General features: G+C 38.3%; 1 protein-coding gene across 1 annotated transcript in view; it reads left to right on the top strand.

The window, feature by feature from the left end:
* Window positions 1-22,616, top strand: part of brinp1 (bone morphogenetic protein/retinoic acid inducible neural-specific 1) — a 106,215-nt gene that overhangs the window by 5,815 nt on the left and 77,784 nt on the right. The window contains exon 2 of the mRNA XM_034896350.1: window positions 21,324-21,591. Coding sequence (XP_034752241.1) covers window positions 21,374-21,591 — 218 coding nt within the window. The 5' untranslated portion in view covers window positions 21,324-21,373. The remainder of the gene's footprint in view (window positions 1-21,323; window positions 21,592-22,616) is intronic.

The raw sequence follows: 22,616 nt of genomic DNA, 5'->3' as shown, positions 1-22,616 counted from the left end.
ACTCATTGTTTGGGTTTTCAGGCCTGCAGCTTTACTGTTCTTAAATGATTTCTTTTGACATCATGCTTTAACAAAGTCAGGGCACAAACTTCTGTGGCACACATTCAGCTGGTAGGCATAATTTAGTGATTTTGTGGTACTCACTGCTTCCAGGGGACTACAGTGCAGTTGCCATTGCATTGACAGTGATTTCCAGGCTGCACACTGAAAACAATAGCTCACATCCACCGAAGATCTTCAGGATGGTAACTCTGTATTCTCATCAAGAACACCGTTTTCAGAGGTGCATCATTCACATGTTTTATCTTTCTCTCTTCCCAAAATGTCAACTTATAGTAATAAGTAAAAGACAACAATTGCTTTTTCAAAGGTTGATCATGGCAGGCATTCTGATAACTGACTGTGATTTAGTGATTAGCCTAAACAAGAGAAAAGTGAAGCCATATGTACCTTACCTAAGTTATTAGAACAACATTCAAGTTCTATCCGGCGTCTGTAATACTCTTGATGGTTAGTAATGGGTTCATTATTATAGGGTTAGTATATAGCCATTCACCTACTGAGCGCAGCCTTTTAGAGCACAATGTTGAAAACAAACTAAAGCAACAAAACAATCCCAGAGTTTCAAAATACTGTGTGAGTCTTTGTCTTTCATAATTGGTTTGGGTCACTATGGACGGACAAGACTGTGATGGGGATTTCATGTCTTAAATAATTTGAGCCCCTCTTAAGAAGCAGTTGGTTTGGACTTCTCTGGACAACTGTCTGTGTGTTGTAACAGGGACAAGCATTTAAAGGGTTTAAGAGGATCAGATTTGATTGTCAACAAAACTACCAAACAATGCTCATTTTGACTGTCATGTTTAAGTGCACCAGAGCTATAAACTTGCCCCAGCACTTGTGCTTTGTTCCATGAATAATGAACATGAAAGTTTAAACTCTCTCTAAGAAAGACCATCTTAAATATAGACACAAAATGTGATATTTTATAAAGCTTTTAATACTTTTGTTTTCAAATGTTCAATGTCACTTGGAAATCATAAAGATGCATACAACACTATGAACAAATCAAACACATTGTAATGTTCAATTTTTTTGCATAAACCAGCCCAGTTATAATTATTGAATCTGCTATCTATCAACAAATTCGTCAACATTTTAACATTGTCTTTTCTCACGAGAAAATTTGATATATTACTTAATTTTAAATGTTTAATTTGCATTTCCTAAAGAATGGATTAAAAAATGTTTCCAATCCTGGACTTCCATACTTACTATGTAACATGTATGAATAAATCAAAAGTACCACTTATTTCTTTGAGTCAGTTAAGTGTCTGCCAGTGTAAAAAGTCTCAATTCAAGATGTGAACAGTCATGGGAAGATCATTCTTCTGAAGAATTTTAATTAGGCCTCTCACAGAGAAGGTTTTAATCTTTTCCAATCTTCCAAGGGCTGACTAGCAAGCAAGAAACACTCCCTGCTGGAACATTTTAGGCACCTCCAATTATTCCTTAGGAATAGAAACATTTGCTAAAACATTTCATATAGTGTGGGATTTATAATATGTAAACTGGATGGAGAAGCTTTTATTTTCAGAACGTACAGTATATCCTAATTTGGAAAAATTCCACAGTAGAGCAGAATTATGGGAGAGAGAGTAGACTCATAAACTGACTCTTGACTGATGTGATGCTGGTGAGTCAGTGCACTGTTGCCTCATGTGGCTCTCAGCATCAGTGACCTATATTGCAGCTCAGGGCAGCAGCAGACTACAACGCAGCAAGTGATTGATCAGATTTTAATATTCAAATTAGAGTGGTATGATATTGTGAGCTATCGTAAAACCTTTCTTAACTGGCTAAGCTGCTAGGGATAGGTAGACTATTAACTCAATAATTTGAGCTTTATTGTGTAATCTGATTGCAGATAAATTAATATTGGATCAGCACATGTATACTGATTTTGTTTTGTCTATTAGTGGCAATCTGTGACCTCACTTGTTACCTAATTGTAAAGTAAGTATGTTATAGTAAATTATATTTGTCCCTTAAATTTACTTTGGATTAACAGTATTTTGTGACTTATCTTTGTGATTATGATCATTTAGATTGCTGTATAATGTTTCTTCAGACAGGCAACTCTTTGAATAAATGGGATGGCAGTTGTGGAGAAAGAAGTAGAGTGTCCTCTTAGATGATTCTAAATGACACCATCAGTCTGATGTGTAATAAAGAAAACATTATCCTGGCAGCAATACGTTTCCCCTAAAATGTAACTGCTAAAACAAAATGGACACAATTTGTGGGAGTCTCAGTTGATTAGCACTGCATTTTTTGTCTGCAAGAACTTAGTGCTGTAAAAGGCATTGTGCTACTGACTCCAGAAGTAGCACATGAATGGCCTGACACAGCACTTTTACAGAAGTACCAACCTATAGATTCTTTCTATGTATCTGACCTTGCGTGTGTGTGTGTGTGTGTGTGTCCCAATGGGTGAACCATTAGTTCATTTGCATTCCTAGTATGTGAGTTTAAATGCCCAAGCACGACATCCTGTCACACTTAGCCAAAGGGACATTGACAAGAAATCCATGCATATTTGTCATTTGGCATTGCTTTCAGGGCTGTTGCTATGGTAATTCTCATATCATTGTATCACGTCTTCAACTGGTGGTCATATATTTGGTCAGCTTAATTTCTACATATCATTCATGCAATCATTATTTTAAATGTACTCAATGAATGAATGTTGAGTGAGTTTCATAATGGCCTGTCTTTTCAAATAATGTGGATTATCTGCTGTAATTGGATTTGCATGACTCTTTTGTCTTTTAAAATTCCTGACCATTGTGTTTTATCCGCTCAAACTAAAGTTTAAAATTCACACCTGAAGGCTATAATATTGTTCTGGACACTATTTAATATAAATTGGATGTGCCTCAGGATGAAGACTATAATTAAAAGACAATAAACAAAACATATCACCTCGAGGCCTGCGCATCTTGCAAATATTGCTCTCCCTCAGATTCTCCTTATATTTGGGGTAATGTTTTAAATTCTGTGTTTATAATTATAGATAAACCAAAACTTACTGCATAGCGTGTAACGATGGCATCAGTAGGCTATTCCTAAGTTTGATCGCCAGAATTAAAATCTTTTTGTTTTTAATGATCATTTGTGCCTTGAAGTTATTTAAACTGTCTGTGCTTTGAAAGGAGTCAGTCAAATTATGGAAATATCATAACATTCACAGGTTATACAGTAAATGTGGCCCGTTCTTTCTGCTATTGTGTTTCCAGATAATTTAAGGTTCAAAATTGCTCAATATTCACAATTATTTCTCAGTTGAAAGGGAGGGAAGTGGAATTAAACATTTCAATAAAGCAAAAGCTTAAACTGAACCTTTCCAAGTCCCCCATGTAATGTCCGCTGAAGATGAAACAAGGAAGCAGATGTTGACAGATAGACACTGAAGCAGATGGAACTGTGCATGTTAGACAACTCTAATGAAGAAATCTACTGAAAAGCTACTGTCTGCAATACTAATGATCACACTGTAAAGTACATACATAAATGTAACCACTACTTTCATTCCCCAAATAAATAAAATGATACTCAATCGTGGGTGAGTAACAGGGAAAAATTCCAGTCTCATTTTAGGCCACTTAACTTAAAAAAAAAGACAATTCTGAATGAAAAAGGTCAATCTACAAAACACTCATAGTGTTTGCAGGACAGACGGTTAGGTCAGCTGTCAGCATGGTTTCTGAAAGGAGGATCAAGCATTGCATATTTAATAATAGGAATGAAACTGTGGCCAGAGAACTAGTAAAAAAAAGACAAAACGCTGAATCAAATTAACCAGAAACTTAGGAGGACAGATGTATGTGGTAGATTGGGCACTAACTTCTGGATTGCAAAAACATTTTTTGCAGTTATTTAAAGGAATATCTTAATTATTAATCACATTGTTTGACGTGTTTCTAAGTGCTGCTCTTTTCATTGTCATATCTGCTTCTTCAGAAGTTAATTTGACTAAATGACAAAATGGCATTCATTTACACATCCCATTATGCAGAACTATTTAGGATAGTTAACAACAGTATGGTTTCCTTACACAAAATTACCAAACATTTCTGTATGTGAGCATTCTGAAACGATTTATATGTCAAAAAGACAAAATGCAAGTGCCTGGTTTCATGGGTCTCTCAACGATGTTTCCGATTTGTTTAGTAAATTCAGTCTGATTATCAGGATAATACTTTTACTGGAGATTAAAGCCAGATTTAGCTCATCCACACCATCCAACGTGAAGCTGTCATGTATTTTACACTATATGTACCTCATTATTTCATAGATAAACTGCTAGTGATGGTAATGCCCAGAGCCTTGTCACCAGCAGGTTTCCTGCTGACCTAACTAAACATTCAAATTCTCCAATAAGACAGGACAGAACAAAACCGTCTCACTGCAGCAGAGGCTTTCTTGCACTGTTGGACACCATTTGCCTCCACTTTGGTTTCCATGAAGGCTGTTGGGATTAGTAATAAACAATGGCACTGGGTTGCCACCTGGCAACATGTTGTGATTGCCTGCTGGAACAAAGAGACCCAACCAGCTGGCCATTCTTTACCACTGAAGCCAGTCGCTGTCCTCTCCCCCTCACATGTGTAGTGTTCAATAGAGAGGAATGCTTGCTCTGTTGTGAATCAGTCATCTTCTGTAGGTTATAACCCCAGCAGAGACAGCAGGCAAGACTTGTACTTTATGTTTGTAATAGCAGCTTACTTGTGTAAGGTAAAGAGTGGAGTGTGCTATGGTATGTAGTTTAAGTGTAAGATGGTGTCATTGTGCTCTGGCTGCAGCTGCCTTTAGTGAATCTTGTACTGTGAGTCCCACTTCAAAGAGGAGGCAATTGGAGGGTGAATAAAACCTCCAAGTCAGTCAATTGGCCCTGAATTGCCCAAACTTAACTGCAATATCAGCAGTGCAAGAAAGTGGCTGGCGTGGTCAATTTTTTTTCCTGGCTTAACTTGCTCAGCCCCTCACATTGACATCAGGGCCAGGTGGATAAGGAGGAAGTGGATGGAGAGGAGGCAGTGTGCTCGATTTATCAGTAATTATGGAGTGCTATTTTCTCTGTCTCCCATCTATGTCTGCCCTGGGAAGCAGTAGCCATACTTTAATCTTGACACCCGGTGATCAAGTAACACAAGGAAGTGCCTATTAGAGGTGGATAGAAACCAGAGGGGGGCTCTCTCCTGATCCTTGGGAATTGGGATGACAGAGACTTGGAGTATGGGAATACATGAGCAAGGGGAAAGAGAGAAAGGCGTTGAAAAGAAATGGCGGAGGCAACATCGACAATTCTGAACTCGAAAAGTTTTATAAGGGTGTGGGATTAAGGGCAATATCTAGAGAATGTTTATGGCATCAGGTCAAAGTAAAACTAAGGAGGTCCTTGTGGGTTAGATTGCTTTGAAAGTGATCAATCATAAGAGGGCCGGTGCCTCCTTGGTTTCTGCCCCCAAATTGTCAAAAGTCAGTTTCATTTGAGTGAGCAGAAATCAACTTCGAGAGGACAGTTAACCTGCAACAGCGTGTATGCCCTCCAGCGCTAGCAAAGCAGAAACTCGCGTGCGTGTTGTCGCTGCTCTGTGTGCTTGCTGCTTAGTTTAATACACGCAGGTGCCATTCTCTCCCTCGCCCTTTGTTTTGTTTCATGCTCGCAGATGCATGTACAACTCTCGATTGTTGAATCGCTACACAAAGAGTCATTTCTGCGAAATGTGAAATGATATAATTTGCTTGTGAGCGTGTTTCATTGCACTTGCGAGATATGACACAATCCTGACACCATAAATCTTCAGCAGGGTTTTTTTCTAGCTTAAAACAAGAAAGACTTGCCAAAGGACACGTGAACTAATTTGTTTTTTTTTTAGATTAACTACAACATCTGTAATAATGTGAAATTCAGTTGCAAAGCCGAGCAGGTCTGCCTTTTGGCTTGCTTTGCATTCAAGTCAAACGCAATCAAGGCAATGTCGGGGGTAATTAGATTCTGCTTTGGGATGATTGGAGATGCAATCAAGGCCAAATGTTGTTTTAATACCTCCTGATTTAAGTTCAATATTATATCTGTCAGCGAAAATTGACTGAACCTTAGTAAAAAAAATAAAAAGGACATTTATTTTTAATTTTTATCTTTTTATTTCAGTCTTTTTATGGATCTCCGGAGCCAAGAAGCCAAACCAACAGTTCTTTTTTACCATATGAAGATATTCCTCCCCTCTAACACCATCCACACAAGCGTATTATAAATTAGCCCCCCAAGAGGTGGCAGGAAATAAGACCCACAGAAGCATTTTCCATCCAAATATTTAAACCGCAGAGCCTAACAGTTGCAGTTTTAAAACTTGTTGTTAGCAGGTGAAGCAGTCACAGTTTGGTTAGGTTTAGACACCAAACTACCAGTTATGGACATGGTGCAGAATGTCCGGTAGTTCAGTTTTGTTCGTTTGTCCAGAAAAGAAAACTTGCTGTTCACTTACGTTTTTAAACGGGACAGGGTGAACTGAGTGAAATTCCTGGGTTTGTTCGACCAATGCACCCCCCCTAACCTTCTTCCTTGTGCAAATTTTGGCACTCCTATATTTCATCACCCTACATCCTGCTTTGCTAACGTTATAATTACGGAAGGGCACTAGAGGGCACAGCCACTATAAACGTAAATATGAATTGTAATTGCTGCTTGAACAAACAACTTTTGGGAGAGTTTTTCGGTGGAAGACTCAGCCAAACAGAGGCAGTAAAATTTCTCTATGTTAATAGAATTAATTGTTATCTTAATTGGGTAAAACTGGATACACTTACCATATGCAGGAAATAAAACATAAATATATTCCCATTTTGATTAATTCTGAAACACTTCAGTGGGTGACACGCTGGTTGCCTTCAATTAAAACGTACAGAGGCATCGGAAATACACATTGATTGAGTCTCTAAACATGAATGATATGTTTTCTCAACCAAGTGCAGTGCTGCCAGCGCTCTACCAACCTAGCACCTCACTCCATTAGAAGTCCTCTTCTAATTTGGGAGTAACATGAAATCAACAAGAAGCAGGATTATTATGATCAGTCTTATATGTTGTTCCTCACACAAAGAAGATAGACACAAACAGATCCTGAGTGTTTCAGCCATGAATAAAGAATAACTAATCAGCCCGCAGTGGGCCTATTTGTTACGCTGAAATGCCATTTTAGCACCAAAACGCAGCAAAATCTGACAAGCATGCCTGAGCCAGACTGGGAAATTATTTGTGTTTCAGTCAGATTTGTGTTTGAATCAAACTGCTGACAATGTGCTGACTGGGAAAAGATGCACAGTGTGCACTGTAAATACAGAAGTATCTCATATATGATTTAATCAACCACTTTATACTGGGATTCACTGCGAACATGTTTGGCTGTATTTATTCCCGAACAAATGAATTATGGATGTCAAGCTGCATTGATGTGGGCATTCTGCATACTGTGATGTTAACGCATCATTCAATATGATGCTTGCCTGACATTTGCTGGTAGAAATACATGTTGCTGCATTTTTTATTTAATTTTTTTATTCTGAATTGGTATTTTGAAAGCTCTAGGCAAAGTCATTATCCAAGTAACTGCCTCAAAACTAGAGATCCTAACTAAATGTTGGAAAATGGATGATTCAACAAAAGGGAAACTATTACCATTATCCTAACATAGTAACCGTAGTAACAGTTAGGAATTGTGTATTCACTAAACAGGGTCAACATGTTCCCCATTACCTAATCACGCCATTGGTGACCTATGTGGTTATATGGTTAGTCTTCTGTCGAAAATGACACATTACAAATGTGTGTTTCATTGATCCTGTTCATTGACCCTGGTTTGCTGCTCACTCATCCACATAAATAAAATAGTTTACAGCATGCGACATGTTCTGTAAACAGAAAAATCATTGATTGAAATCTTAGGGGACAAGGACCAGTACAAATTTACATATGCACGCACAAGTTCACACACACACACACACACACACACACACACACACACACATCCCCACACACAAACTATCCCCAAAGACCATAGCGCTGCCTTGCTGATGAAGCTTGTGTTGTTAGTTTTGATGATAGAGAGGCCATTCCAGATGAAGCTTGCCCGAGCTCTATCCTCTCTGGTGTTTCTGCAGACTCTGCACACCAACATGACACCAATGTAGGGCATAGAAGAGGCAACGCGGCAGATTCAACTCAGAGTCATGTGCAGAAAAAAGTGCAATGGTGGTAGCCTTTGGCTGGATAACAATATGGCTACATGGACAAAAATGTAGTTCTGAAAACAGGTCACATTTTAAAGAGACACAGATAGTGACACCAGATTGTATTCTGCCAAGGTATTCAGCTCAGGAGATATTCCATGAAAAGTGCTTGTACTTTGATGCTCTGTTGCAATGATCTTTTGTGCGAATGGTTCATCAGACAAGTCTTTGTCGTTGTAATTGAGCTCAGCGAAAGTTTAATAAGGAAGACTACCTCATTCTTAATTCTTTCACCTCTAGGCTACTCTTCAATTCATTACTCTTTTGAAGCCACACCTCTTGGCTGCATTCCTTTCTTTCCCTCCTCCCTCTATTATCATATCACTTTGAAATTCAAGAGTCAGCCTCACTTTTAGTTCATCAACCAATCAAGTAAGCCAAGGAATTCCCACCTTGTGTCTTACCCACATGGGAGCTAATCACTAATCACTCTTTATTACCCATTTGACTGCTTCTGAGAGGCACTGGTTACTTTCAGTCGCCTTTTTGGCACTTTAACAAAAACACTCTTTTTCCACCACTATCAACAATTGTACCATATGTCAGTGTCATTCCACCAAGTCAATGCCTTGAGTAAATGGATTATCAAAGCTTTTTCCAGACCAGACTAAGATGGTTGTCAGAGTAGGAGCCTCACTTAGAGCGTAACTCTAACCAAAATGCATCCTAAGGTCTTTTTGTCTAAACAGCAGCACAGCATTACTGTGAATACGTTTTCATTTGGTCTCTTAACAATCCAAGCAATCACCAGCAATTATTTGATCCGTGTTGAGAACCCTGACTTTACGCAAAATAATGCAGACACACAACTTGATGCTTAAGATGAATAGAAAATTAGGGAATACAAAATCCTCCCTGTCACACACTATCTTTCCACCTTAAGCAAATATTGAAATCTTAATACACACAGTCATTAGAGCAGATTAGTTTTACAATAAAAATCAGCTATTTGAATGGAAAATTTAAAGGTTGACTCATCTAAACATGGCAGCGAAAAAAGGCTTTACCGCAACAAAAGAAACAAATTCATAGATCCAGCCAAGCATAGAAAGTCAGAAAACGAGACAGGACATTTGCCATTCCCTCGGAGGTGCAGATCTACGTATTGACATATTTATATAAATATAAAGAAACATATTTTTTTAACCTTAAGTTGTCACTGCCCCGTTCAGATGTTTTGCTTTGACCCTTTTTAGGGGCATCTTGTTCCTCTTCTGGTAACACATTATGACACAATAGCAGCATCAGAAGATTTAGAAAACTTGATCTGTCAATTATTAAGCAGCTGTGGGCATGTTGTGTTTGGCTATCATGCATTGAGAATGCATTTAGTGGTTACAACCGCAGCCGAGTTAAATCTCTATATGAAGACATGCATTATACATGGCTTATGACTCAATTTACTTCCGTCTTCCGTCAGCAAAGAAGAATGAAAACGCTAGCCTTGTGGCAAAAGCCTCAGAGCTATGGGGTAAAAAGAGTGTCATCTTAGGGGAGGAATACAGCAACAGTGGGAAAATTTCAAAGGCAAGAGGTCAAGAGCACTCTATTTTCAATCTTAACATGGGGAATGGGTACAAGTTGGCTGCTATAACCCATATCAAGGGCACGTTTTTGCAAACGATAACCTCCCAGGAAGAGGAGATGAAATATGGTGCAGAAAAAATGAGCTTTTCTCAGCAAAAATTCACCATCCTTTTAGTCATATCAGGCTTAAAAATGTCTGCTCAGGATGCCTTTGCGTATGTGGATCTATATACTGTATGACTATGTGCGTGCATGTGAGCGTGCTTGTGTATATTGACAGAGCAGCCTCCAAAAGTTGAACCCTTTTCACTGCGTCTCTTCTCTAAGATACAGTGAAGCACTTCCTATTTGAAGCACTCAGTAAAAATCACTGAAAGTCATGACCACAAAAAAACTGTAATGAAAAAAAGTTACGACCTCTATATCTCTATATATAGATATATATAGATATATATAGATATATATATATATATATATATATATATATATATATAGATATATATATATAGATATATATATATATATATATATATATATATATATCAGATTTATTGGCTAATCCTATTTGCATCTGCAATTAGACAGTAACAAACTCCCAAACACATCCAAATGAGCTATTTCCATCTGTTTTGTGACTTCATTGTCCTTGGCATTGCAGAGTAATCACTAAAATTGCTCCCAGGGCTAAACGGCAAATCCATCCAATTCATCTGGAGATTAGGAGCATATGCAATAGCGCACCCTTCTTATATATGGTATATTACAGATGTGCAGTTTTGAATATAAAAAACTAATGCACAGCATTAACACGAAACATACTTAATACAGAGCAGTTTAGCTTTGCCATGCTTAATCTGCAAGGAATTGAGATGAGAGCACTTTTTTTGCCATCTGTTCTGTGTCTCTGCAGGTTTTGCTGATTTATGGAACCCACTGAGTCTGTGTTACCTCCTCTGCTTTCTGTCCATTTCACAAATTTATGGCTTTGAATTAGGAACAATAGGACCTATAGACCATCGCCTTAACACCCCATTCGGGGCGAGGAGGTTGGTCAGATGGTAACTCATGCCAAAGTCTTGTGATTAGCAATTTGTCAAAGAGTGACTAGGAAAGTAAACAAAGAAGAAAATGAGGTCAGTAACTTCAGTGATGGCATTGCTTCAGAGTGCGTGGAGCACACGGGGGTAGCAAAGGCAAACAAAAATAACCCATTGCAGCTGGACAAAATCTCTCCCCACATAATGCCAGTGGTCCAGTCTCTTGAGAGAGCAGCAGCTGTTATGTATTTCTGTCAGAGAACCATCGCCCCTAAAAAACAAATGTGCAAAAGCAGAAGGTTGTTGTGTAAAGGTTAGGTCAAGCAGCATTCATGCTCAGAATTGTGCTGGCAAAACATTTTCCTGTATCTTTCCTTTTTTGTCACATACTTTTCTTCTGTGATATATAAACACCTGGCTATAGAAATCTGTTAGGAGTGCAAGTGGGGAGGGATGAGTTTGAGTGAAACACATTGTTCTGTTCAAGTTTCATCTTATGATGTGACGATAAAATCCAGCATGAGAACACAACCAGAGTTCTGTACCTCAGATACTGAAATAAAATGAGCAAGAGGTAATAGATAGATAAGGTGATATTTCCCCCAAAAATATGTCTGGGAAATAAAATGCAGCTCTGAAATCCAATTGCAGTCTCACAGTTGCCTCGCAACAACACTTCATCACACCCTGCCCCGTGGCACTGATAGTGAGATGTGAATAAAATATTACAGACACAAGCAATTATGACAGATCACTCACAGAAGGCAGAAAAGAGGCAGGTCCTTCTGCTGGTATATTCTGCTGGTAATTACAGCAAAGAATGGAAGAATTTTAATGGGGTCTGAGGTGAGCATCACTGCAGCTTCGTGAAATGCGTGTTACGGATTTGTATTTTTTACAGTTGCTAATGCAACAAAGACAAACAAGTATGTGCATGGATGCAGACACTAGAGAAAACAGCACCTAGGGTGTATTTGTATTATACTTATCTTATACTGTATGTGCTCTCTTGGAGGTAAACACATTTAAACTGTGAGACATCCCTTTTCTCCCTGTTCATCCCTTCCTTTGGTCAAAACCTTTTGAGTCTATTCAGTGCATAACATCGTTTGACATTTACATGCATGAGCTAGAAAGAACTGTAGTGCGAAGAGTGTCATTTACATCCTCCCAGCAACTCCTATTCAGGCTCTTATTCATGTCAGGGTCTCCTCTGGGTGCATTTTGAGTGTGACCAGCTAAGGGAATGGAATTCGCTCTGGCATTTTTTGCCTTTAATCTCACATTGTTTCAGTGGAACTTTAGAACAAGAGGTAGCATGTAAAATATGTTAAGGTTGGAGCATCTTGCCCCTTTTTATTTGCCTCTCTAATGCCTTTGGAGACGATGGTGAGAGACAACATATTCCAAAAAAAGACGGTGCCCAGCGAGGTAAATCGAAGGGAAAGCAGTCAGTGGTTTTTCATCAATAAAACCACAGAGTAATTAGAGAAAGCACTTGAAAGCCAATTTGCGAGTTGACAAATGATCAATCTTCATCTGTAACGCAGCCATAGTAGCATACAGCAGCAGTCATGGATGTGGTGACAAATGGCTTGCTTGTTCCAGCTAGCATCTCATTCTCTTTGGTGAAATACACTGATGCTAAAGTAAAGAAGTACAACCATTCATTGTTTCCTATCAGTGCACAACACCTTCTCCTGGAATGAGATGAACATAGGAGCAAATTCCTACATCTATTCTCTTTTTGGCTCAGTGTGTTTAAGAGACATATGCTACTGATGATCAGTTCAGCTGTCCCATTCATAATGGTAAGGGAAAGGTGAGGTCTGTGTATTAAAATAACAGATTGAATGGAAAATCTGCATGGGAAAAATAATTCAAGTCACAATGTTGTTTGCTTGCTGCAGGATCCCCCATGAATCAAATGAATTTCATTTTCATTTCATGCAAAATTTAATTAGCCTTCGGTTAGTCAATGTGCTTGATTTATCTAAATCACTCACCCAAAACCTTATACCTTTACCATCCACGGTGTTTGCTCTCGAGTTTACTCTGATACCTCATCAATTAGTTTGCTTTATGACAGAGACAGTCCCTGTTTGAAATCATGTCATAAACCACCCCCACTTCGCTGCTGTTCAACTGGGCAGCTATCAAATACACCTCGCAGCACACTCCTTGCACTGCTTCACATGACAGATGCAACCGGCTCCTCTCCCCGGCTTGCATTGATCTTCCCCCGAATAGATTTTTGGACACAATAATTCAGCAGCTAGGTAAATTGGAATAACTCTGACCATTAGTGAATTAGTTTGCTCTTTAAAATCCGCCATTGATCCTCGAGCTGAGCTGATTGGTTGCTGACCATCCAGAGAATTTAATTATCAAACGATAAGCAAGCGGTGCTTGCTCAGCCGTGTTTTCTGAAGGTCAGGGCGCCACTGCAGTCCTTATTTTTAAAAGAAACGACAGGAGCAAGGCGAGAGATTATTTTGGGGGGGGGGGGGGGGAATCCAGTACAAATGAAGTTAGCCACAGCCGGCCTTCCCCCTCCTCTGTTGCTTCCAAGCAATTGGAAGTGGCCTTTCCCGACACAGCTGTGAGCTGTGCAATAATTCATAGAATTCATACACTGGTTTGGCATATTTAGATGCTGCTCCGCTATCTCATGATATTGTCATTCCCATGCACCAGTATCTCATAACCCTTTCGTCCTATTGAGGTCATATCAATATGACTTGCAGTTAAAATAACCTAGAAGAGTGTAAAGAAAGCCATTTGGGCTGCCAGCCATTCATAACCTTACGTCAAAGGTTTTGCTTCACTACGCGTATTATACCTATATCCCTGGGAATGAATTTGCTCTGAGGCAGTCATGCTGATAACTGTTCAAGGAGAACTCCATCTTCTTGTATCTACAAATAATTTAAAAATAAATATTACATATTGATGACCAGGTTTCATGCACAAGCAATGGCTAGATGGATGGTGCCAAAATACATTATATCTGCTCTAATTCCCTCGAGTCTACCTGTCTCCTTGCAAAGCCTTCATTCTACCCTGATCTCTTGCCTCACTGGGATTTAGAATACAAATAAGGAGAACAAGCCTCCCCATTCTTATGAACTTTATAGAATCAAGAGGGATACTTAGGGCCCCACACAGGGGAGAGAGGAATTGATTGGCAAAGCTAGTGACGGGACCAGAATAGAGATTGAATCCCCTTGAATGAACCAGAATGGAGGAGGAGTTGCAGCATGAATAAGGCTGTATAAAAAGAGGATGGAGAAAACAAGCCTCCCTTGTCCTGTCTTGTGATTTCCTGAAGCAGACATCCTCCCCTTTTTACCCCGCTTATTCAAGGGTAAACGTGATCCACTCTCTGTCCGTCCCTCTCTCTGTTTTACTAATCCACTCTGCAAATAACAGTAATCTACAAACAACAGAAGATAATGATTGATTTAAATATTTCTGTCATACCAACAAACTCATTTGTGCATGTCACATTTGGACTATGTGTGAGTTATGATCTCACGCAGGACACAAACACCTCAGGATGGAGAGAGAGTTTGAAAATGCATATTTTGCCATGATCTTGATAGAGTGGAGTCAAGTACACAACATTTTGGGCTGTTATTTTTTGTTTAATAATCAAAATGCACTCTTGAAATGTGAAACAGTGACGCCTAATTTGGTAGCACTAACACAGTAAAATGGAGTGATTGGAACAGCCATGCAAGTTCAGACCCTTTACATCAGCGTGTAGTTCTCAGTGTTTGCATTAAATAGGACATTTTTTCATAAAGGTGACTATGTTTTTATGATTAAATGTGCAATTTGTACAATAATAAAACAATGTGAAATTCAAGTGGCAGTATGGCTTAAAAATAATGTCAACTTTTTAAAATGTATTATTTATAGTTTTGTTTTTATTATCGAAAAGAAGAAAAAGGTCAGAATTGCTGCTTTTTGTCCGACGTCTGTTTGATTGACAGCAGCTGCCAGAGTGCCTGTGTTACACCGTAGGGAAGGAGAAACAAAGTAAACAAACTTGCCCTGTAGCCTAAATGTCATGGGCCGACAGTATTCTTAGTAGTATTAAAGAGTAAAGACCACACCGACATCTAACTGGACCAAAGTTACTTTGCAGGTAGGTTAACATGCTTTTTAATGTGCTGCAGCTAAGCAGCTAATTAGCTATGTAGCCTGCAATCTGACGTAAGCACTTTTCATCAGTGAATTTTTGTTTTGGTCGCTCGATCAACAAATGAAGGACAAAAAGTTTGCTTGTTTTTGTGAATTAGACAATAAGGATTAACATTTAAGTTGTTGTGGTTCTAAGTCTGAGGCTCTTGTGTTGTGAAGACGGGTGCTATCTGGCTCAGTGTGACCGTCTGCTCTGCCTAAAACACTAAAGTTTCTGCCTAATATTAGATTTGTTTGGCTGCATCAAAACAAGGTCTCCATCAAAATCTTATTGTTTTGAATAACTGCTTTAAAAGTCTTTTTGCCTGCTGTACTTCTCAAGTTCATTACTTACAAAGGTCAACAAAAACGAGGAATTTGTGAACAAATTACATACAATTAAATGTAAATGTAGAAGAGATTAGAAAAGCGATAAAATATAAAAAAAGATTAATAAACATATCTTTCATTTCATTTTTCATATAGAATACAACATTTTTGTGTTTCCATTAAGTACAAACTTACAGTACAGGTGGCTGGAACATGAGCCTAAAGATTGGCGTCTTTAAAAAAATAAATTGGCCTCTTAGGAAAAGCCTTACCACACAGTAGGGTTCCTCAACTGAATATTAATGATAAAAAGAAAAATCAAATCACATGTATTTACCTTACAGCTTACTTTTCAGTAAGATGCATCTTTTTCTGTACAAAGATAAGCAATTCTGCCTTGTTGCAGCTCAGTCTATTTTCCTCTGGTCCAAGATGTGCGACGCAGAGCTGAAAACAATCCACACGTGAACACCGCACCCGTTGTCCCAGTGCAAATAACTCACCATTTAGCCAGCACAAAATTGATGCAACACAACAGTTCAACACAGGCCACTGCCAATCGGTGAATGGCATCTTATTTGCCTATAAGACAATGATGAAATTCATCAAAGTTGAAACCGATGTTTGGCTGATAAATTGGTGCATCCCTAACGCATTCCTATGTTGGTTGACGAAAGTCCAGGATGTTTTTCTCATTAGAACATGGCCACTAATGTTTGAGAGTATGCTGATTGCAGTGTCTGACCTGAAAAATATGATTGTTGTTTTTTGTTAATATCACCCGTAAATCCCAAAATTTCCTCCCACAGCTTTAACCTTTCAAACTGGGTTTGCAGAGGTAGTCACATCCTCAGTTGCAGTGAGGGACTGGCTTTAGCGGATGTTCCCCATCCAGTTGTTAAACTATCCCCACAGTTCTCCACCAAATTATTTGGCTCTCCTTGTGATGGCATTGAACTGTTTACTACATCGGACAACAGTTCTCATAGGACCTGGGCAGCAATTATCAACCAAATGTGTTATCTCCTCCCAAGCTAATTTAACATTATCTGCCCTCAGTGGCTTATTTACAGTGCTGCATATTTGCTCTTGTTGAGTCAGCACTTTTGCAAGTGAACATCAGTTTATTCCTGAGGGAATCCTTTTTGTTTGTGCTAAATATTCCCAACTGTTAAGCTGAAAGAGCAGCGTGGCGTAGAGTCTGCATATTTTCAGATCCTAATCCCAGCCCATTTCCAGCTTTGCATCTGGTGCACTGCATCACATGGCTCCAACCCACGAAATACCAAAAGTCCATCACTCCACACCATGTGGACAGTTTTTTTTTAAATTCAGTGTTCATTCATTAAGTAAAGTGGTCCCTCAGACCTTGGGATGTGGGCATACAGTTTCCTTTTTAGGAAGCTTTTCTTCTAATATGAATACTTTTCTAAATACAAAAAAATGTTTCCTCACAGTTTTCTGTGAGGAATTACTGTCTTTTGTACCCATAGGACCTCTTCTTTATCACAGTACTATGTATGATAATAGGTCTCCTTGTCGAGACAATAAGATCTTTTAATATTGAAAAAATATTTTATGCAACAAAAATACATTCATGAGAGTTTAGTGGCAACGAGGACTCATATTTGTCTACTAATCCTCTTTATCACTCAGTGCTGTTTGTTGAACAAAACTCCCTTTTTTCTAGCAATACATTTTAGTTTAAGGTGTGATAATGTTCAGATCCAAAACCTGCAAAGCAGGGCATTAAATAAATTCCATTTCATGGCAGTGGAAGACAGACAGATCTCACACGGCACCCAGATACAGTCAAAACAGGCTTAGAGAATGAAGCACTGAGAATTTACTCTTATCATGTGGCCATACGAATGTAATTGTACTCACCTTTGGAAGTTTTGGACATTCAGACAGCAATGAAACCTCAAGTGGGGGAAATGACTGAGCTTCTGGGTCAAATGCACTGATTTTAATGGTAGTGGAACAATCAAGCGCACACGATAACTTTAGGTGTCAGTATGTAATTGTAAAATCAGAGTGAGGGGTTCAGCAATGAATGTAATAAATGGGAGATGAAGGGCATGTAAAGACATTGACCTTACTTGTTTGGTACTGCCTCCAAGTACAAATAAAAACTCTCCATTCTTGCAGAAAGCCCCAGCTGAATCCGAAAGGACTTAGTCCTCAACAATCAGGTTTTTTTTACCAAATTTACAATAATGAACATGCACAACAGTAATTCAAATTCCAGACAGAAAAACAAAATGCATCTTAATCCAAAAAAACAAATGTGCCAAATGTATTTTGCTCCTGCCATTAAAATGTGTTTAAAACAGTTTTGTAGCACCACTTTAAACAGATTTAGTACAGTCATTGCCATATTTAATACAAAACATATCTAGCCTGGGCAAAAAGTATGAATTTTCCATTTGTCAATATTGAGTATTTTTTTATATGATATGTGGTGTTGGTGGAGCTTAATATTTACTAGCAAACTACTACTAGCATCAGGAGTGCTCGCAAAACTGAATTTGGCAAACAAAAAGTTTGGTTGATGGTTCACTCCTAAAAGCCACCGTAAAGTCTAAATATGCAAAACTTATGGATTTTGAAATACAATTTTATTTAGAAACTTTTTTATTTTTTTTTAACAGCTTTTTTATTTGGTTTATTTAAGTTAGAAAATGTGGCCATGATGATAAATAAAGAAAATGTACACCAAATACAACAAATTATACTCACATTCCTTTTGTATTTTTGTATGTTTGAAAACAAAGAATGTCCCATTCAACCTTCAAGGTACTAATTGTAACATACTTACAATGTGACCTTTCTCGTCACTAAGTGAAGTAATTCATCAAAATCAATTATTGAACAATTCTTTTATATTTTTTAATTTATTCATTGATACATTTACTCATAGATGTTTTGTTTTCCAATGAAACGTAACACTCACACCCCATCTTTGCACAAAGGGAATTCATTATCAATCCCTGCTCGGCATCAGCCCTCTCTATCACATTGTTTTGTTTCATTTTAACAGCCAAGCCCAAATTAGTCTTACATAATTAGCCTTAAATGACCCTGTTCAGTTCACTGTCAATTTTTTTTCATTGCCACTGACTGTCTTGTTGATAGGGTGATGAAGAGGCTTGTGTTCCCTCTGTCAAATGCGCAATTACAGCTGAAATGCGGTATTCTCAATGTTAGTTTTGATTTCATTACAATCAGTTTTAAGAACTGATTATACTTCAAATATGGCAGTAGAATTATAATTACTTACAGCAAGTAGAGATTTTCAAATTATCCTAGATTGTTCCTGATCCTTTGGCAAGTAGGTGAAGCATTGTTTAAATAATGAAACAGAATTAATTTTTAGCGTCAAAAGAAAATGGCACACTATTGTTAACCGCGATATGGCACACACTCACACACACACACACACACACACACACACAAAATATGCCCCTGTGTTTCTTTAAGTTTTGCAATCAAGTAGTTCATCTTCTATTTAACAAGAAAAGATTAGGCAATTACATTTTCTCTGCTCTTTTATGATGTGGTATTGTCTAACAAACCATGAAAGGAGGAGGATTTTTGCATACAGTAGCACTTGATAGCACACTGTTGGGTGCTCCACGGCCAGAGGCCGAAGTTCTTAAATGCAATTACTGATGAAAATCATTTCCTTATCCGTAACTTAAAGACATAATTTCACTGCCAAGTGGATAATAATGTGCACAGGCAACTCAAAATAAGAAAATGTGTAATTTTAATGTTCTTTTTAAAATCGTAAAATGTTTGGCTTTATTGGAAGGTATCCACATAAGCGTAACATGACAGTGTCATTTGGTTTGGCATGACAAGTTAAGGTTAGGGTTCAGGTGTCATAACTGTATCGTGTGTTCATGACAGTGTCATGTCACTCCTATGTAGAAAAGTTCAACTTAAGTTTTACCAAATGTTTTTAAGATTTGTCTTTCAGTTTTTTCCACTACGCGGGATGTGAATGTGTTAAATGTAATGGAGCTTTGTAGATTGCTGCAACTTGAAAAAAATAAAAGATTATGAAGTACTATACTATACAGGGCTGCACGATTATGGCCAAAATGATAATCACGATTATTTTTGATGAAAATTTTGATCACGATTATTTGTTGATTTTAACCAAAACTAATTTTATCGTCATATAGGCCGTTTATAACTGCGAGGGGGAGTTTGATGGACGCTACTCACAGAGAGACGGCTGACTCATTATGAACGGGTCCAGCATGGGTCGAATGGCGGATACACACGTTGTGTATAAAATGTCTGTGTCGTCACTGGGCTGCATTTTTATGAACTATGATATTCTGGCCATGGGTCACATCTCTGGCCCAGGCCCAGCAGCCTCTGTCTCACACGCTATTACTCTACAAACTGAAGTTAGTTGCATTCACTAACTTCTTCTGTGTTCTTCGCCGTGGCGCCACAATAGCAGTTACCCGTGAAAACACTGGTACAAATACAGGTTTGCCCATCATATTAAACAAAACACAGCTGTGTTAATAAAAAATTAAGACTGTAGACAAATCTCAGAAGTGTGGACCGGCGCTGTGTGGCGGGGCTGCGCGGAGATTAAGACGAAAGAGCGTAGAAGAGCAATCCAAACACAGGCACGGCTTTACAGACAAAATGGGTCATGTAATGCAAAATTAAACCATATCTATATTAACAGCACTGCTGCGTCCCAGAGGAGCTAACAGCTAACAGACGCTACTAGCACCGACCAGCACTGGTCACTGCTGTTGTCTAAAAAACAGACGGTTCAAAATGTTGCGTTTACTGGTAAACTGGTAAACCTTGAGACCGACGCATAACCGACTGCTATATGTTGAGTTTTCTTCCCGTTACTCTGTCCTCTGTGACTGTCTACATCTAGAAACTAAGCTGCGTGGTGCAGGGAACTACTCTGACTGGCACATGATCAGAGCGGTAGATGCGCTATGCAAAAAAACTCTTATCAACTCAATTACGCAAATTAGATTGTGGAAAGTCAAAATTGTGATCGTGTTTAAAATTCAATTGATTGTGCAACCCTAATACTGTATAATATATCACAATATAAGTCATATTACTGTATTCTTAGCATGAGTTCCTTTTACTGTAAATTGCCCTATCCAGGAAACGTTCGGTGTATGTTATCTGCTGAATGTAGGCTTTTTTTAAATAAACATAGCACCATAAATCTTGTCTCCTTCGTTTTTATATGACCTGTTTCTGCTACTTTGCGCACTGCGTCCAGTTTAAAAAAAATGTATTGTCTCTAACACATTTATATAGAAATCAGGGTCACATTTAGTTTTAAGGTGCCATTGTGTAAAGCTAAGGGCATAAATACAATTGTATTAACGATTCCTAGCAGCTGTGGTGGAACACAATTGAGTTCTTATTTTGTGTTTGATGAAAAAAGCAATGTTTTGTATCACATTAGTTTTAACAATTCATGAAGTTGCGAGTCAATAGTTGAAAGTTTCCTCTAGCAGTAATTGACACCACTGGGTAAAGGGAGATGGAGTTCTTCCACATTAGTGGCTGGGTGTCATATCGTAAAGCAGCCTTCTAACCTTGTCAGAACTTATCATGACACCAATTAGATGTAAAAAAAAAAAAAAACTCCAGGGAGGCATGGAAGGTGAACAATCTCAAGAGCAGTAAGAGCAGCAAATAAATACACATCACGTCACAGTAAAGTGACAATGACAAGGGCAATATCTTATTTGTTCTGTACAACACAATTAACCTAACTCTATGACATCTTTTTGTACTGCTAAAATAGACTTTGTCATGTAACAGCTCTCAATTTCTGTGTCTCTCTCCCTCCTTCCCTCTTCTTTTCCTTCCCATCAGGTCTCCACATAATGGAGCGAGAATGAACAGAGAGCGGCTTAAAAAAAAGCATGAACTGGAGGTTTATTGAGGTCATCTGCTTCCTGTTTATATGGGACCATATAACAGTTCAGTCTTCCCGCCAGGACCTGTTGGCCACTGAACAACATGTCACCAAGCAATATGACTGGCTCATCTCTGACCGTGGACCTTTCCACCACTCTCGGAGTTATCTGTCCTTTGTGGAAAGATTCCGCCAAGGATTTACGACCAGATATAAAATTTATAGGTAAGTTCACTTTCGGCCTGTGCACTGATGCCACACAGACTTTTTCAAAATCTGTTTGTTTTAATGTTTTTTTTTCTATTTTGAGATTTTAGTTGCAAAAAGCTCTTAGTGCATCTTTTATACTGGCTTGCGACCACTCTCTACAGTGTGAATTTGTTTTTCTCATACTAGTAAAGTGCTCTGCTAGGACCTTCACTCCACTTTTAGTCATGGATCAAATTCCAAAAATACCTTTCCTTACATGTCTTTCGTACTACATAACCCTGATGACATCACCACCAGGGCTATTCCTTTAGTCTTTAGAAAGACACCAAACAGATGTTTTTACAGGTAAACTGATCATGATGTGAAGCATTGCATTACATTAGCTTTTATTTTTCCTAACAATGACTTTTACATTACAAAATTGGACACCCCTAACCATTTTAACTGGCTATTGATAAACCACATATTATGAAACATTAAAACTTGCATAAATTACCCACTACCAAAAATTAATAAAAGAGTCAGGGCCCAATAAGTGCATTAACCTACAAGGAATAAATCATTCTTGAGGATTGATCTAATCAATCCGTTCCCTACTTGTAAATTTCAAACATATCAAATTACTTAAAGCTTTAGGGCATAATTTTTTGATATTATTAAACGTCCATTACATTCAAACAATTGCCAAATGAATTGCTACAAAGATAATTAAGACTCAGCTCCACAAAACTCTCTCATTATTTCTCCGTATGGCTATGTTTAGAAGATTGTGACTTTCCCGCGTAGAAGCTCGAGTGAGATAATAATCCCTTCTGAAGAGTCCATTATGTTTTTGTAATACTCCGTGTCCTCCTTGGCTACTAGCAACTACGTGGAGGAGGTGTGGGGGCACTTGCGCCATCACAGAAGGCTTGTATCATGTGAGAGCGCCGGCAGTTTTGTATAGAATCTTTTGCTTAGAATTCCTCATAGAGGCAACAGAAACTGTGCACTACTTTAATATACCTTTAGTTCTCAATTTTTTATGCTAACCCTATCTC

This window comes from Etheostoma cragini, chromosome 16, assembly GCF_013103735.1.
Source record: "Etheostoma cragini isolate CJK2018 chromosome 16, CSU_Ecrag_1.0, whole genome shotgun sequence".
NCBI classification, from domain to species: Eukaryota; Metazoa; Chordata; class Actinopteri; order Perciformes; family Percidae; genus Etheostoma; species Etheostoma cragini.
This window is presented reverse-complemented; position numbering and strand designations above follow the sequence as displayed.